The sequence below is a fragment of the Mesitornis unicolor genome, unplaced genomic scaffold (assembly GCF_000695765.1).
Source record: "Mesitornis unicolor isolate BGI_N332 unplaced genomic scaffold, ASM69576v1 scaffold570, whole genome shotgun sequence".
NCBI lineage: Eukaryota > Metazoa > Chordata > Aves > Mesitornithiformes > Mesitornithidae > Mesitornis > Mesitornis unicolor.
The window spans coordinates 42,305-55,152 of record NW_010157383.1 but is presented as its reverse complement, the minus strand read 5'-3'; the positions used below and the strand labels follow the sequence as shown (position 1 = coordinate 55,152).

General features: G+C 40.6%; 1 protein-coding gene across 2 annotated transcripts in view; it reads left to right on the top strand.

The window, feature by feature from the left end:
- The window catches only part of LOC104536963 (sodium channel protein type 5 subunit alpha-like), a 168,911-nt gene that overhangs the window by 118,825 nt on the left and 37,238 nt on the right, over positions 1 to 12,848 (top strand). For both annotated transcript variants that reach the window (XM_010179726.1, XM_010179717.1), the window contains 2 exons: positions 3,313 to 3,433; positions 12,383 to 12,537. In XM_010179726.1, the coding sequence (XP_010178028.1) occupies positions 3,313 to 3,433; positions 12,383 to 12,537 (276 nt within the window). The remainder of the gene's footprint in view (positions 1 to 3,312; positions 3,434 to 12,382; positions 12,538 to 12,848) is intronic.

The following is a 12,848-nucleotide window of genomic DNA, read 5'->3' as shown; positions in this document are numbered from 1 at the left end:
GCAGGAATTTAAGGACTAGTGGGAGGTCTCCCAAAGGGCCTTCTGATGGATCCCTTTGTCTCTGCCTGGCACATCTCCTCCACTCACTTATTCCAAGAAAGAGAGGAGATTCTCTATTTGTCATTTTTGCCATCTTTTGGCCTCTTTGCACCTTGTTTGTGCACCCCTAGCAGACAGAATAACCAGCTCAGTGCCTTTACATCTCCACGACATTTCACTCCAGGAACGCACTCTCCATTTCTCCTCTGAGTCTCTATTTAATTTACTATAATCACAGGCTACAGCAAGTGTTTAGTGATCTGTGATTCCCATGATTATTCCCTTTTCCTCTTCTCTAAGCTCAGTATTGTGTTTACTTATTGCTGCTCTCCTGGGCTGCTTCCAGTTTTCCATAAGCATTCAGTATTGATTGCTAATGCTGTGTTAACTTAGCGTATCTGATCCCTTTAATGCCCTACAATGTGCCTTGTCTGGATCTGCTGATTTGCATATGTTTCAGGCTTTCTCAATATTTTTCTACTCACATTTCTATTAATTCTGACAGGCTCTCCCTCCTCTTTTTATTGATCCCTTTGTTGGGTTCCTTTAAAAAGAGTTTATTTTCTTAGGCAACTGAATTTTGATTAACTACATCTCCCTCATCAACTCTTACTATGTCTCTAGCTCCTTTCCTTCCATTACTGAGTTCATGAAAACCTTCTTAAACCCTTTGACCTTTCTGGCAAAACTTAACCTTTGCTTCTTTTCCAAAGAGCTTTCCTAATCTTTCCCTCCTCTCTTCCTTCTTTTCCTTCTGGTTCCTTGTTTTTCTAGTCCCAGTTCTGACCCTCAAACCTTTGTCTCATGTTTTCTGAACCCATGTTTGCTGCCTCTTCTTTGAAGGCTTTTCAGAAGAAATCCTGTCTGTTTTGTCTTGCATGTTCCCCATCACCCTTTGACACTGCTGGATTCTAATATTTTCTGAAAACTTCTGAAAAATAACTCACGAAAATTCTTGATTCTTTAGGTTGTTTCCCCTGTAGTCTATTATAATTGCAACATATTGTGTTCTGTGAATTTCCTAACCTGTCTCTGCTAAATACAGCTCTCTCATTGACAATGCTATTGAGCTGACGTTGTTCTCACAGTTTTCTTTGATTTCTGTCTATTGGTAAGAATTGTACACAACAAGGCTTCTTTTCTCATCTGAGCCCCTATTTTCTACATCCTACAGCTGTATACGATTTAAGACTATTTCAGTGATTTGTGTTTTGACATCTTCGTAAGAGAACAGATAATGACTAAATGCATTCCCTAATGAACAGTATCAGAAAGTTCTGACTGTGCTAAAACTTGGTATGACATTTTTTCCACTGTCAGATACCGTTGGCAGTCTGTAGAAAATGGGCTCCGTGTGACAGCTGCATTCTGAATATGGATTTTTTAGAAGCTTTATCCGTGTCTTTGACCTGTGCTTTCTGTTCTGACTCTTTTTAAAAGGTCTCCTCTTGATTGTTTGAAGTCCTTTTGAGTAGAGCATTAAAAATCCTAGCCAAGACTATGACCTTCTGGATGCTGCAGCTAATTGCAAACAAGCAGCTTCCATCCACGCTTGCAAGCATTGCTGGAATGTTCAATCTTGCCCATTTTACCCCAGGTTCAGCATTTCTCTGAATTCAGCTATTAATTTTGCATTGGCCGTGTCTACTGGAAAACAGAGAGCCCATTTTCACATTAATAATAAATATATAAAGTTGTACCTATTCTCTAACTCCATCACCATCATCCTCATGAAAATAATATTTTATGCGTGTGTGCCACCTCTCATATAACTATCTCATAAGTTGTTTAAAAGCATGGGTAAGTATTATTGCACTCATTTTTCCTAAAATGTAGACCATAGTACTGCAAGATAAAGCGCAAAAAAAATTTCAGTAGGTATTCAGAGAGCAGAATAAGACAGTTAACAAATAATTCACCTCTCCTGACTCCTGCTTATGGCTATTTTGGATTTCTATGACCCATAGAAGATGCCAGCTTTGGTGCTGCCCACTTGTGCCAAATAGTGCTCTAATTCAGTCATAAACAAACTGTGAACAGGGAAGGCAAATATTAGATCTCTCACTTTAGTGGCCAAGTTGAATAATCAAGTAAAAGATCATTTTGGATTAACATAAAATAGAAATTCTTTACTTTTGACTAGTAAAATAAAATATGGGGAAATATCCTGTTTTCTTCTAAAGAAAAGCTTTTGATTCTGTTAAAATAAAGTTTTGACCTGAAATGAAATTTCTATTTCATATTTGGGTGACTTATTTAATCATGCATCATATCTCTTTTAATAGCAAAATCAGCCAAATTTACAACTATGACATAAGTTTTTGATCAAGTTCCTTTGCTGCATTTAACCCAATTTCTTGCATAGCCTTTAAAACAATTTTTGAAAATAATCTATTCCCCAGAAATTTTCATCCGATCTACTTGAAAGTTCCTGCTCTAAATAGATAAAACAACCAATGCTTGAGGGTGTGGGAATATTCTTGTTCCCATTTTGCAGACGAGGACTTGAGAAATGCTGAATTTAAACAGGGCCCCTAACATGGTGGTGTCAAATATTTCAGGCAAGCAACAGAGTCTCTGAAAGGCTTTCAGAAGCCACATGTTCCTCCTCCTACGTTACCTTGAGATCAGTGGTGTGTGACCAAAAGGTGAGGGACCACATGGTGGGAACAAGGTAGCCCTGGGATGAACCCTCTCACACATGCATGCCCATGACATTGTGTGACTGGACCCTGGTGACAGAGGGACTTCTGCTCATCTCGAAGAAGAAGCTGTGGCAGCAGGGACCAAATCATGGTCCCAACTGACAGATTTCACCCATCAGCTGTGGGTGAGAAGCCTCAAGAATGTGGACCCAGAGACAGGAACCCAACACTGGTTTTCAAACTATTCCTTCAGCATTTCAGGAGCTAGATCTCACATCTGGTCCTCCCCCATCTGAAGGTATGAGCCTTCAGGAGTACGAGATTCCACCTACCAGTAATATTTAACGGCTGTTCACTATCTTCCCACAGTTTGCTTTCCTTTTCTTTTAAAAAGTAAGTTTTACGTGTTAACTTTTTGTTGTTGTTCTTGTTGATGGGTCAACTGTTAGCTCACTGCAGAGTAAGCAGAGCTGTCACTCAAGGAGTGGGGACCTTGTGAAGTGCATGGCGATGTCTCTGTGCTGGTGGCTTTAGCTGGGATGTTGGTTAGTGGAATGAAAACTCAGCTACTTCCTTCAGGGCGATTGATCAATTTGTTTTCCTCGTCTTTGCTCTTGCTGACAACAAGCTTGATGAAATCAGTCTTTCTGAAGGCAGCACAGTGGATTTGACAAATCCTGCAGAACTGTTGGAGCAGATCCCTGAGTTTGCTGAGGAGCTGATGGAGCCTGAAGATTGCTTCCCTGAAGGTAAGGGCCTGCATATTTCACTGTAATGCTGAGGCAAGAATCCTCCTTTTCTCTCAGTGAACATCTCTCCATCTTCACACCACCTTCCTCTGGCTGCTTGCAGTAGTATTTCACTGAGTGCACTTCATAGATACAGTAATTCTCCAAACACATACTCAGAGTCACTTGTTAACATCAGTCTTTAGGTTTCCAAGGTGGGATAAGCCAAAAACATAATCTAAATGGCAGTGCAGATTCTAACGTGATAGGTGTTTTTCATCGTGATTTGTAATGTAGAGGGGATTTTTAATAAGATGATTTTTCTAACCTGGCCAATTAAGATTTTTGTCATCCAATATGTCTGCATGATCAAATTTACCAGAGAACTAACCAGACCAGGGTGTTTCTGTTGCTTAAATGCAATATAGGCAGTTAGCAAAAACTCTCTGCAGAGTTCATGAGTCCCAGGGACTCTCTTCCATTTATTTTAAAGAATGTTAAGATTAACATATTCAATAACTTTCATCAGACCATAGATGTGCTATGTATAAGATATTTTACTTAATAATTCTAGATACAACAATTCACATTTACATAACTCCTTTTAGTACCTGAATAAGCCAGCATTTTATTATTTTTTTATCACCAACCTGCTCCAAAACACAGGTTTAAAACCCAGCTATATCAGATCTATTTTTAAGTCAATACATAAGGTAAATAACATCCTAAATTATTTCTTATTGGAGTTTTTTCTATTCCAAATGTTCTCTCTGTTAGACTCCTCATTTTTCTTTAAATCTGGGTTAGGAAAACAGGGTTAGCTGAATGTTAGTATATTCCCCTGAAAATTCAAGGATTATTATAAATAAAAACAGAGCTGCTCAGATGGGATCAGACAGAGATGATTTGCTGGGTATATGAATGCCCCTGAAGTCAGCAAAAATGTGCATCTCTATATGTGTGAGAAAGATGATTGAATGAGGTAAAGGAGTCCTGCAGGGCTTACAAATGTCCCTAGGATTTAAACATTTATTTGGCAGCTCTGCTTAAAAGCAGTAGCCAAAAATTAATGCAGTTGACTGAAGAAAGCATGGTACTATGCTGTAACTATTCTGGCCCATACAATAACATTTAGAAATTAGATCTGGTGCTTTCATTCTTTCACAATATATTTCTTAATGAGACTAGTGAGCAGCACACTGTGTTGTGCACTGCAAAGTGAGAAAGTATATTATATAAACAAACAAGCCAGTGTTGTAAGACCAGTGCTAGTCAGATGCCAGTTTAAAAATTCTGAAACTGTGGTTGGCCATGGTCACCTTCCAGTTTTTAAAAGAAATAAGGCAGACATCACACAGCCGATCGCTTCATCCAATGTGCAGCCCTGATTCAGTCCCAGAGCAGCAACACTCTGTAATTTGCTCTGTCTTAAAATAACCAGAACTGCCTGAAACTCCACTGTGCAGGACCACATCAGTACCAACCTGGTTTGTCAGATCTCTAGTGCTGTCAATGGTGCACAGGGTAGCAAGCGGTGCACTTCTAGATGGATCACTAGAAGCACTAAGCCAGTTTTGAAGCCCACTTATCATCCTGGCAGCAAAGAAATACAGAAATTAAGGCGCTGTGGGCAGAACCCCAAGGTTGCTCTGAACCCCAAGGTTACATCCTCCCTGCTGGCTCCTGCTGCCTTCTCCCTGAGCATCCCTGCTCCTGCCTTTTGCATTTTACTCCTTATCTCTCCTAGTTCCTCACCAACTAGTCTTTGCTCAACTCCAGGTGTTTTCCTCTTCTCCCAGTGTATGGTCAGCTGAGCCTTGAGCTCTGAATGGGAATTGAAGGAGAACCTGCTCTCAGCCCTTGATGCAGTGTAGAGTATCCAGGGGCACTGGGGATGCAGTTGCAGGTGATGTCCTCCCCAGCTCATCTGTCCTGCCTTCCTGTGCAGCACATACCCATGCAGGGTTTTCAGAGGCTGCTGTGATCACATTCCTCGTGGATTTGACAAAAATGCATAATCTTGACATGTGAATATTCACTCATAAAATTTCAAATCAAAGTGTCATAAACTAGAAGTTCAAGTAATTCTTACTGCAATGGCATTCTTATTTGTTTCTATTTAGGCAGGGAAACAAAGTGTTTTCCTATCATCTTCTTCTGTTAAATACCTTTCAATATTTTTAGCCAAATTTACCATTGAAAGTAAACCTTATGCAGTTATCATTTCAGTCTGGTTAAAGAACAAGGCAAGCAAACAACAGTCTGGTTAGCTAAGATATGACAAGGTTATAAAGTAATAAAATGGAATTATTGAAGGGCAAGCACTGGGCAAATTTATCTAGTGTTGCCTTTACTGGCTTGTAACAAAGAGATTAAACAATATTTGGTATATTTGGGAGACTGAGCAGCTAATACTTGTGAAAGAAGGAGATGAGGTGAGAAGAAGAGGAAGAGCAGGAGGAAGGGTTAAGTTCTTACCTTGTTAGCTCACCAGCTGTCTAAATTCAAACTATGACATTTCTAAATACATCCAGCATAGGTTGTGTCCTGAACAAATATGTTCCAGATTCAGCCTCCTTTTTCAGATAACAAAGGCAACGAAGATAATGCATGTTCTTGAAATAGTTGCTGAAAGTTTGCTGAGGTCACAGTTTTCCCGGAGTTGGGTGACCCAGATAAACCACAGGTCGTTTTTCTTGGGGAGACTTGTTAATTCGTTATCATCTCAAAATAGCTTTGATTAGGGTCAACGGGGAATATTCTTGGGTCAGAAAATGTGAAGCCAAGGTAGGGTCACAGCTCTGGCAGCTACCAAGTGTTGCTGGGAAAAACCTGATAGAAATGGAGAGATCATTCTTGTTACCAGTTGATGGGAAAGCAGCATCTAGGCAATGCCAGCTATTTGGGTATTTTTTCCTCCAGATGCCTTGCAACACTCCAGCCCTGTTGCCTCCATTGGTATGTGTTCTCTGCATCAAAAATTGCTATCTGTTTGGATGTTCTCTTCTGTGTCTCACAGAAGGTCATCCAAAGAGAGCCCTTTGGCCCCAGCATGCTCTTCTCTCCTAGACCCTAATAGGAGAAACTTTTCACCAAGCCCTCAAGTGTAATTCCCCGGGCACAGCCCGCTGGCAAAGGTTTCAGAGTGGTATCGTCAGATGGTCATGCGAGAATGAGCTACCTTGCTCAGCGCATGGTTGATCGCAACCCGTGACACCGAGGACGCCCGCAAACAGTTTTTCATGTGACCATGTAGGAGCAATTATCGCAGCTGGAAAATGCCATGCACTAAAGTGAACTTATTTGGATGTGGGATCTGCGTCATGGCCTCCATACCCGCAGTTAGCAGCTGTTTAGAAATAAAAAAGTGAAGAGGAGCTCAAACAGAGCATTAAACGGAACAGATCTAAACTGAGCTATGGGGACTATCACTAGCTGAGTAAAACCAAACCAAGCCCAACAAAATATGTTAACTGTCTTCCTAGGGAAAAAAACCACCAAGTTTTAAGGTGTTTTTTTTACTCTAGCCATAATATCTGAGATACTATGCTGATTTTCCATCAGGAAGGGGATGCTAGCATTTTTTCGTATACAGTTTTCAGACAGCATAAACAACAGGCCTGTTGCATCTACAGAATTAAATTAGTTTGGGTTGGACAAGGCCTCTAGATTCAACTCATCCAGCCCCTTGCTCGAAATAAGGCTGACATCGGTGGCAGACCAGGCTGCCACTGCCTTTGCTTCAAGATGCCATATCATTATTTGTAGAGACCTCCAAGAGGGTATATTCCGAGGAGGGTAGCAGTAGCTAAACAAGAAATGTACCCTTGTAAAACCCTTGGTCACCTGGGTGATTGTGGCTTTGTCAGGTAGCCTCTTAGCAGCACCTGGCTGTAGTACACAAGAAAAGACTCAAATCTCCATGTGTGTCTCAGGTACCCAAATGCTGGAGATAGTGATGGCAAATCTCTTCCATGTTAGCCCTAGCGCTTCACAGTATAAACCCAGCCATGTATGACAGGGGGTTAGTGGGGTCAGAAAACAAAGAAAGGGTTAAATAAGGAGGGTTTGCAAAAATGGTGTTCCCTCCATGCATGGGGAGACAGATTTTGTCTTACAAAAGGACTACAGCAAGACTTGCTTGCTTTCTTCAGCATACACAGCAAGCCAGACTGGTGATTAAAAACCCAGACTGGCAGCTATATATATATTAAAACCATATTATGAATATCTCCCTGCTTGAGTTTATGCTGAGGAAGCTGTATTTTCTTTGTGTCAAACCAATAATGCTGTAACCAGCATTCAAAACTAAACAAAATATTGTTTTTTTCTAAAAATGAATGTCCCAGTAAGTGGGAACTCCTGTGTAAAAGTAGCTACAAAATTACTGCTTTTTGAATACAAGGTATAAGACATATGGGTCCACAACACAGAAGAAATTAATTGGTGTTCCTGGTTTTCTGAGCATCAACAGTCCAATCAGGCAAAATAAAATCTAAAAATTTTATATAAATTTAAATGTATATGTCACTGTGAACAAGTCTTTACTCATAAGCCTGAAATCAATAGGCCTGGCTGTCATGCATGCAGGAGGAAGTTTTTGCTGTATAGGTCCCACACTTACAAAAAGATTTTTTTCCCAATGTACCAAGGTAATGCGATCAGGACTAACAGCTCCATGATTATCATGCACCAGGCTAGAAATTATGAGTGTGGAACCAAAGGAATATTTACACAAAATGCATTGCAAATCAAATTCTTCCTCCTTATCTTTTTTTTTTCCCAGTAACTTTTTTATCATTGTGGCAGATTCCTGAGCAAGAGTTTTCTCTGTCACACCTGCATTAGAGACTGGGATTTAGGACACATTTTAATCTGCACTTTGTGATTGTGCTATGGGACACTCCAGTGACTGAGGGAAACAATTCCCTTGTTATGAAAAACAAACAAAACCTAAATAATATCATGGAGAGTCCAGGAAAGCATAAGCATGCATTTAGAAATGTTTATTGGTAAATAGTTCTTTCTTTCATGAGAAATGATATGTAATGGGACTTGAAAACTGACGTTGTTCTTGGACAAGTTGATCATTAATGCAGCTCAGTACAGCTTCACCGATTTGCCAACAAATAACTCAACCCTTTGGGGGGACTTTTTCTGCTGTTCCGTGTTTCTGTTGAGCAGTAACCTACTACCCAAAAGGCCATGATGGGAATGAGTTAGTTTGCTCCCAAAAAAGATGTAGCCCAACATGAAGTAAGGTGGCAAAACAAAGTCCTGACTAAATCACAAGGCAGTCATCTTCTTCTACACAACCTGTTCTTTACTAGCATTATTTCGGGGAGATAGCACAAATCTGTTAGACAAAGCAGTATGAGTAATGCTCTTATAAGAAATATCAAAAGGTTTACTCCTGCCTTGACACTTGCTGTGCTAAATGTGTTAATGAATAGTCTTCGTGTGGATAAAGTAGCTTTCACCACCTGAAGCTGGGATCTGCTGGCCACCTGTCTTGCTGTAGAAGCCAGCTGGAGTTACGATTGCTCAGACCCACACCAGAACATGCCTTAGACACATTGAAATAATTTTAATATTTTGATTCCACAGAAATGAAAAAAGTAAAACAAAACAACCCTGTTAGAATTCTGACCCAGGTCGGGTAAACATTTTTGTTGGGTTATGTGAAGCTTCTAATTCAACATTTAAGCTTGGGTCAAGGTCAACAGAACAGTAGGAGAGAGCATTAGCAGCAGCAGTAGGAAGGCATCACCAGCATTACGAGAGAGTCCAGGAAAGCACAGGCATGAAATAACAGTCAGTGAGGGAAATCAGAAAATTTGGAATGGAAATATAACTTTACTAATTTAATGAAAGACCTGTTTGTGGTCAGTTTTCTTTTTTTTCCTTTCAGTTTTATTTTTTTCTGTTTGATATACGAATATTTAAAAATAGCATTTCATCTGAATTGCAGCCAGCATGATTATTCATGGAAGTGCTACTTGACATTAGTAATTGTATCAGAATCTGGTCTAAACATTTCTGAATTGGGCCCAATCAAAAGCATGGGTTTTAATAGCGCTGTGATTTTGGGCTGACTCATCTGAGAAGCTATTTTGGATTTTTCAAGGTATTACTGTCAGTAACTAGGACTTTTTTTACAGAGCAGAATTGCATGAAAGCCATCAAAGAGCATTAAAAAAAAGATTAGTGGTTCTAGCTGGCTTTCTGTCTTTAAAAATACCTCTCTGTACCTGTAGATTATCAGATGGAAGCTGACTTAATCAGCAGTAGCCTGTTTTTACCATTTTGTAAGTATTTTCTACCACAAATGAAGTGACTTTGGAGCTCACGCTGCCATGCTCATTAGTATTTAATTTGAAGATGAACCCCTAATTTAAGCTGTGCCTGGGCTCAGGTAATCATGTAGGCTCCTTGTGTAGTGGAAAGACAGATTTCTCCAGGGAATGATTCATCCACCTGTCTTACACGGGGAAAACCACTTCCTGGAAGATCCTAACCTTTTCTAATGGTACTTACGGGGCATTTCTACTCTGTAAGAGTATGACAGAGCACATTATACCTGTAATTAGCTGAGCATTTGTCCAAGAGACTAAAAAGCTAAGTATTCATCAAGGAAGTAATTTAGGAGAAAAGAGGGAAAAGTTTCTGGACAAATACTTTAAGTCAGAAAAAAGCTTTTTTTTCTTTTTCAAACTGAAACTGTTCATGGAAACAAGGTAGGCTCGTGAAAAGTATATTCTGCAAGAAGCAATGATTATTTTCAATACAAAGGGAGATTTCTGCTTGACATGAGAAATACACACTTAGGTAGTGAACAACCAGCCCAGGCTGCCCAAAGCCCCGTCCAACCTGGCCTTGAACACTGCCAGGGAGGGGGCAACCACAGCTTCTCTGGGCAACCTGTGCCAGTGTCTCACACCCTCACAGTAAAGAATTTCTTCCTAATACCTAATCTAAATCTACCCTCTTTCTATTTAAAGCTGTTACCCCTTGTCCTATCACTAGACTCCTTGATAAATTGTCCCTCCCCGTCTTTCTTGTTGGCCTTCTTCAGGTACCTGAAAGCCACTATAAGATCTCCCCAGAGCCTTCTCTTCCCTAGGCTAAACAACCCTAACTTTCTTCTACCATTATGTCCTTCTCAAATAGTTTGATTAATTTAGTGTATTTCAACTGTGCCCAGAATTTCTCTGAATTCCAGAATATAGTGGTAAACTGGGAACTGGTGTGGGTCTGTGTGATGCAGGCATTTAGAGGACAGGTAGTCACCTGCATCACTATCCCACTACCTTTGCATAAATAGTTTACTGTCTTGTTAGTTCCATACCAAAAACCTCATGTAGCCAGGAGCCTACATGTAACAAAAATCTCAGAAATGTGGAAGTGGAGTTCTGGGAGTAGCTCATGTATGAAACAACCTACAGTTCTGCTGCTCCATAGCAGGCATAATAAATACAGAAAGTGCAAGAAGTTAGCAGCTCTCTTCCTCCTGGCAGAGCCTGCTGCCAGCGCAGCCCAAATTCCAGCTGCTTGGGAGTCCTGGCATCCCAGGAGTGGCACTTGATCTCCTTGCATATCACACGCAGCTCAAATGCCTCAGTTATGCCACCTTGAATTAGCAGCATCTGCTGTCTGCGTAACCTTGGCACTCACCCTCTTTCCTTCCCCAGCTTCCTTGCCTAAATATTATTTCTACTTGCAATAACATTGCATTACCTCACCATGGTGAGATGTTCTCCCTTGTCACGTCTGAGCAGTTGTTGTATGCTTCAAGACATGTCAGTGACCTTGGCCACCTTTCAGCTATGGAAGCAGTTAGCCTGTGTTTTTTTTTCCTCGTGATGGGACTGAAAAAGCTCCATAGCTAAGTCTCTTTCTATATTATGCATGTATTAAGCGTAGGGTAAAAAGCTTGCTTTTTGAAAATAAAATACTTTCTGAGAGTCATTCTCATCAGCAGATGTGAAATTTGAGTCAAATTATCTGACATAAGGCTGAATGGCAAGCCTGGAAAAGGACAAGTCCTGGCTACCGGGGTTATCTCTCACAAAATTTTAAGTTCTTAGCCAGCACAAGGCAATGCACATGGTGTTTTTTAAAATGGGAGAGATAGTTCTGTCCATTATGAATGACAATATCTTTTTGCTATAGCAAATGAATGTTGCTAAGGGAACTAAAAATGGCCCTGGTTTTGCCTATCAGAAGTACTTCTGTGGTCCCCATTACGACCACAGCATTCAACTATCACACAGTATTTGTCACTAAGGCCAGAAAGTGCTATGAAACAGCAGCAGGAAACCTGCTGTGGACTGGATATCTAAATTTCTGCTGACATCAAAGGGGATTTAACTGCCTAAATATATTTCCAAAGTTGCTCTAATGCCTTGATTAAGCTCATGAAAGTCCAAGAGATCAAAATCTGCTCCTGCTTTTGCTGTCTGAGTCTCTTCAGCACGTTAGTCCCATCTGCACTGCAGCACCTCCTACCCACGTCTCTCTTACATCAGATTGCCACTTTTAATCAATTATTCTAGTGGTACCGTAGTACCAAGAAAATATTTTTCCTCCATTCAAAAGGATGTGGAAACTCTTGGTAATACCCTGCTAGAGTCATTAGCCCTGATCAGGGGAGCTGCCTGTGCTCAGCTACCACAGCATGATCGACCTAGGGCACTGGTGACTCATGGCCAATATATTCTGTTTCACAAAAATCACTGGGAGAAATCACCAGGGCACGCTTTAAGCGATTTTGAATGTTTTTTAATAGATGAGTGTGAGTGGGAAATGGAAAGCAGAGGAGAAGAGGTTGGTGAGAAAAGCAAGGGAGGAAGGGCTCCATGCGGCAGCTTATTGCCAGAAGAAATCTTGTTCAGCAGCTTCTTATTGCAGCTTTAAGAATTAAATGGGCTTTTTTAACAACTGCTTTGTTTTCATCTTGCTCTTTTTCAGTTTGTGTGCGATTCTTCCCATGCTGTTCAGTGGACATCACAAAATTTCCAGGCAAAATTTGGTGGAGGCTGCGGAAAACCTGCTACAGAATCGTCGAGCACAACTGGTTTGAAACTTTCATCATATTCATGATCCTGCTGAGCAGTGGAGCCCTGGTAAATGTAATGGGATTTCCTACCTGGTTGGAAGTGGACATGGGTCTCAGAGAATGTGTTCTCCAGTTAGCTGTCTCTCAGATCCTATGAGCCCTGCTCATTTCTCAAAGTAAAGCATATCTGGGAGTAAAACAGGTCTTCTGCTTTTGGAGGGGAACTTCTTCAGTTATAACATAAAATTACGATTTTGAAACGCACATCCTTTAAGGAAGCCTGTGTGAGGAAGTATCCCAAAATTACTATTTCAGTGTCCTATAAGTGCTCTGTGGTAGTTCCCATCTGGAGGTTTGTATTTTGCTCCAGGGATGGCT